At 39.3% G+C, this 4,955-nt stretch overlaps 1 protein-coding gene across 1 annotated transcript; it reads right to left on the bottom strand.

Annotated features, from left to right (window-relative positions):
• Positions 1-3,790: 3,790 nt before the first annotated feature.
• On the bottom strand, positions 3,791-4,522 carry LOC111139458 (ras-related protein Rab-9A-like). Its single transcript, XM_022491721.1, is given in 2 exon segments — positions 3,791-4,060; positions 4,063-4,522. Coding segments are annotated over 2 exon segments (675 nt in total). The 3' UTR covers positions 3,791-3,845.
• Between the last annotated feature and the right edge of the window lie 433 nt (positions 4,523-4,955).

Genomic DNA, 4,955 nt, shown 5'->3' on the forward strand with positions numbered 1-4,955 from the left:
AAAGAAAAAATATAAAAAGGAAAAAATATATATATATATTAGATAAACTAGTTAAAAAATGTTAAAAAAGGAAAGAGTAAAAGTTTAAAAAATTTAGCAGAAGAAGAAAAATAAATTGAAAAAGAAAAAAAATTAAATTAACTGCAAGGCTAAAGAATCATGGGGAGAAAGCCATGAGTTCCGTGCTTTGCTTTCTCCTCCTTTGGAATTCCACTGCTCTCCTTGGTATTGAAACTGCACTCCTTGGTAGGTGAACTTGGTCCTGGCTGGGCTTCTTGTTGATCTTCTGGGGGAGGGGCCTGTTGTAGTGATTCTCAAGTGTCTTTGCCCCGGGTGGAGTTGCACCGCCCTTACCAGGGGCCGGGCTGAGTAATCCACTCGGGTTTGCTTTCGGGAGCTTTTGTTCCCTGAGCGCTTTCCGTAGAGTTCCGGAGGGCGGGAATGAAGATGGCGGCCTCCCGGTCTCTGGCCCGGAGGAGCCGAGAGCCCGGGGCCCCACTCCTCAGTGCGCCCTCAGAGAACAGCGCCATTTACTCCCGTCACCCTTCCTCCGGCCGCGCTCCGAGCTGACCGAGCCTGCGACCGGTTCAAGGTAACCCCGAGCTTAGAGCTTACTCCTCGGCTCTGTCTCTGTAGCCGGCTTCCCTGTTCTAATACCTGTAAGCTCTGCGACACTCAGACACCCCCAATCCTTCTGTGACCCTGCGGGACCTGAGGCCACGCTGACCCTGCGTGGGCTTCACCCCGGTTAAGCCTCTGGAGCGATGTCCCTCAGCGGAACAGACTTTTAAAAGTCCCGATTTTGTGCTCCGTTGCTCTGCCGCTTGCCGGGAGCCGGCCCCTCCCCCCGCGGTCTGTCTTCCCGTCACTTTGGATTCACTTCTCCGCCAGTCCTACCTTTCAGAAAGTGGTTGATTTTCTGTTTCTATTGTTGCTGTTCTTCTTCTCTTCGATCTCCCATTGGATTTGTAGGTGTTTGCAATCTTTAGATAAGCTATCTAGCTGATCTCCCACTACCTGAAGTAGTCTCAGCCTGCTACTTCTCCACCATCTTGACTCCTCCTCTCTCTTTGAACTTTTTATATTAACAATATATTATCTAGTAACAATTTTTTAAAAAAATACTTGCAATATTTATTGTTCACCAAGTAGTGGAAAGTGGCAGTGTAGAAATGTCACCTAATATTTATCTTTTGAAATTTTTTAAGATCAATTAATATTTTAAATCCAAATGTCTATGATAAAGAATAGTTTAAATAAATTGTTTGACATCACACAGCTAATAAGATGAAGTTTGTCTTTTATATTGAAAATACATACACAAGTATTGAGAAAAGGACAAGTCACAAAACAATGAGTACACTTAAGATAAATTTTAAAAAGGGCTTAAAGATAGTCCTCCAATTTAAAAAAGGGGGGATATAGAATGTACCAATCTCTTAATAATAGGTTTCCATTTATTTTGTTTTGGGACAAAGATTACAGTTTTGGAGGGCAAATTATGATGTCATAAACAGTAAAAACTAAAGCTGTTATAAGAATATGAGGAAATTTAATTTCACAGATTTATGGTATTTTCTTACAGCAAATTTGTTCAATATATTAGGAAATTGGATTTTCAAATATTAGGTTACTCTAATGGTAATCTTCCAGAGGTTCCAAATGACAAGATCAGGTAGACAAATATATGAATCTAGTTTGTCAAAATCAACCATTCTTTCATGACAAACCAGGCTTTCCTATCCGTACAATGTCCTTTGATAACGATAATAGTCCACAGTTAAAATCCGTGTCTATACTAACACATCCCTTGTGTCTGTAGGCACATCATCACAGATACATTATACAAACTTTGCACACAAAGAATCTGTGTCATTTGATCTTTGAAGCAAGTTCTCTAAAAAATGACAGATTCTTTTGAATGTACATTACTAAAAAATGTTCAGTGACAGAGAAGACACTAAACACTTAACTAAATAAGGACACCTTTATTTTACCTCAAAGAATGATTCTTCTTTATACTTCCTGTTAAGAGCAGTGAAGTTAGCAAATGGGGGCGGCCATGCTGGACACAAATGACAATTACCAGCAAAACTAACTCTATTAATATTTAATACTGAATTATGAAATATGAGTCATTCAATCATTTTAAATAGAAGTAGTAATTCAATCAAAAAACAGTGAACTACATTTCATTTGATTTTAACTTATATTGCAGTGACCCTTGAACAACAGGGGTTGAACTGTGTGGGTCCATTTATAAAGAGATTTTTCTTTTTATCAATACAATATAGTACCATATTTTCTCTTCTTTATGACTTTTTAAATCACATTTTTTGTCTAGCTTATTTTTTATAAAAATACATACAACATACAAAATATACTAACTGTTATTGGTCAGTTTTTTGGTCAACAGAGAATTAATAGTGAAATATGAAGGAAGTTGAAAGTTATGTCAATTTTTTTACTCCGTGGTGGGTCAGTGGCCCACTACCCTATGTTGTTCAAGGGTCAACTGTATTTAGTATCGCTTTATCAAGTGTTTTTCCTGAAACAAGAATGAGCTGCATGAAAACATAAATACAAGTATCCCCACTTGTCAAATGTTTTCATTTTGCCATTTTGCTTTAACAAAAGACCTACATTAATATTTGTTTACTAAGTAAAACAAATGCAAAGCAGATTTTTGCTTTTAAAAAAACAGGTAAAAAGCAAAAATAGCACTCAGGACATTTTGTGGCGAGCCCTTATAGAAGAAAACACACATTTCAAGCAGTGAGGGTGCAAATGTCAAGATCATTTCCAGGAACTATGCTCAGCATCTCAGCCTCCAGGTGAGTTCTGAACTGTGTCTGTCAGCATCTGTGCTTCAGCTTGATTTATTTTGGGCATTTGTTAGGAAAACATATCCAAAGTGACAGAAAAGCCTAACAGAGGTTATTTGTTTTGGTCTGAGTATACTCAAAAAGTTTTCCATATAGGGGCACCTGGGTGGCTGTCAGCTGAGTGTCTGCCTTCAACTCAGGTCATGATCCCAGAATTCTGTAATCAAGTCCTGCATCTGACTCCTTGCTCTGCGGGGATCCTGCTATTCCCTCTGCCCCACTTCCTGTTTGTTCAGTCTCTCTCTCTCTCTCTCTCTCTGACAAATAAATACATAAAATCCTTAAAAAAAAAAAAAAGTTTGGGGCACCTCAGAGGCTCAGTGGGTTAAGCCTCTGCCTTCGGCTTAGGTCCTGGTCAGGGTCCTGGGATCGAGAACCCCATTGGCCTCTCTGCTTGGCAGGGAGCCTGCTTCCCTTCCTCTCTCTCTGCCTGCCTCTCTGCTTACTTGTGATCTGTGTCTGTCAAATAAATAAATAAATCTAAAAAAAAAAATGTTTTCCAGATAAATTGACAATTGCTTTTTTGCACTATACCATTTTGGCTTATGAAAGGTTTTAGAGGAACACTCTACTTTTGGATAGTGGGGGAAACCAAAATATATAGTTTTCCAATTTATAAAGAGAAAAGTAGTCCAGCTATAATTTCAAGATGGAGTTTTATTTTAATTATAATTAAAGTATTGGCCATCTCATTATTAGCTCTGTAACATACATATTTAAATTAAATGTTAACAGACAACCATTATAATTTATAAATGTACGGTGCCACTACTGAGTAAACTGATTCTTCCATGAGTGGATGTGTCCCTTCTCCCACCTACTAACAAAACAGGAATATGGTTAGTTTAATTTTATGAGTAGATGGTCCATTGCTGCAAATGCTAATTCTCTTCTCCACCCTGTGTTTTTCTGTGTATGTGTGTGAGTTGGTTAGATCACACAGGCAACCTCTCCAAACGGTCAACAGCAAGACGAGCTAGGCTTGGGCTTTCGGTGCAGACTGACTGTGACTGTCTGGATCGGGTGATCTGACCTATCCTCAGTAGCAAACACTCTTCGAACTGCTTCCTCAAAGGCCGCTGCGATATTTGTGGCATCTTTTGCACTTGTTTCAAAGTAAGGATCGTCACCGTTATCCCTGCACCAGGCTTGGGCTTCTACTGTAGACACTTGATGTTCACTTTGTCGATCTTGTTGCCTAAAATCACGAAAGGAAAGCTCTCAGGCTCTTTCACATCTGCGTAATATATGAACTCTTTCTTCCAGTTACTCAAGTTCTGGAAGCTCTGGGAATCATCAACACTGAAAGTGAGCAGGCAACAGTCAGAACCTCTATAAAATGGCGTCCTCAGGCTTCTGAATCGCTCTTGACCGGCTGTGTCCCAAATCTGCATAGTAACAAAATGTCCGTCCACCTCCAAATCTTTATTTAAAAATTCCACACCTATTGTATGGAAGAGCTGGGTATCAAACTTATTGGTCACATATCTGTTCATTAGAGAGCTCTTCCCAACTCCACCATCTCCAAGGAGAATTACTTTAAAAAGTGAAGATCTTCCTGCCTTTATTAATCTCAAGGTTTTGACTTTAGAACCCTGCAAAATAAAAAGATACCCATTATGTTCATCTACAGACATTATTCTGTGACTGTAAGAATTCAAATCAATATATGTAGCCCAATTTATTTCTGAATAAGGAACACCTATAAAATCTGTCAGTTACTCATCACTGACTTAGCTGCTACAATCTTACCATAACTCCCTAAAACAACTAATGAGGGATTATTCTTCCCTTTCCTTAGGTCACAGTTTACTGTGAAGCTAATTTTTAAATTCAAGTGTAACCCCAAATACTTTGCTCTTTGTTAGGTCCGTAATCAAAGGAATGAGACTGACACAAAGCAAAAGTCAAGCAAAGCTTTATTTCACGCCAAGCATCGAGAATCAAACCAACCTTTCGGGGCTGCCTCTTATAGAGAGGGCCACAATCCCCAGCCTCACAGTCTAACTTTTATAGCGCAAAAGCCATGTGGTTGAGCCTGGCCATACACAGATGGGCAATGAGATTGCA

Source organism: Enhydra lutris, unplaced genomic scaffold (genome assembly GCF_002288905.1).
Source record: "Enhydra lutris kenyoni isolate GAN:26980312 unplaced genomic scaffold, ASM228890v2 scaffoldscaffold108, whole genome shotgun sequence".
In the NCBI taxonomy this organism is placed as follows: domain Eukaryota; kingdom Metazoa; phylum Chordata; class Mammalia; order Carnivora; family Mustelidae; genus Enhydra; species Enhydra lutris.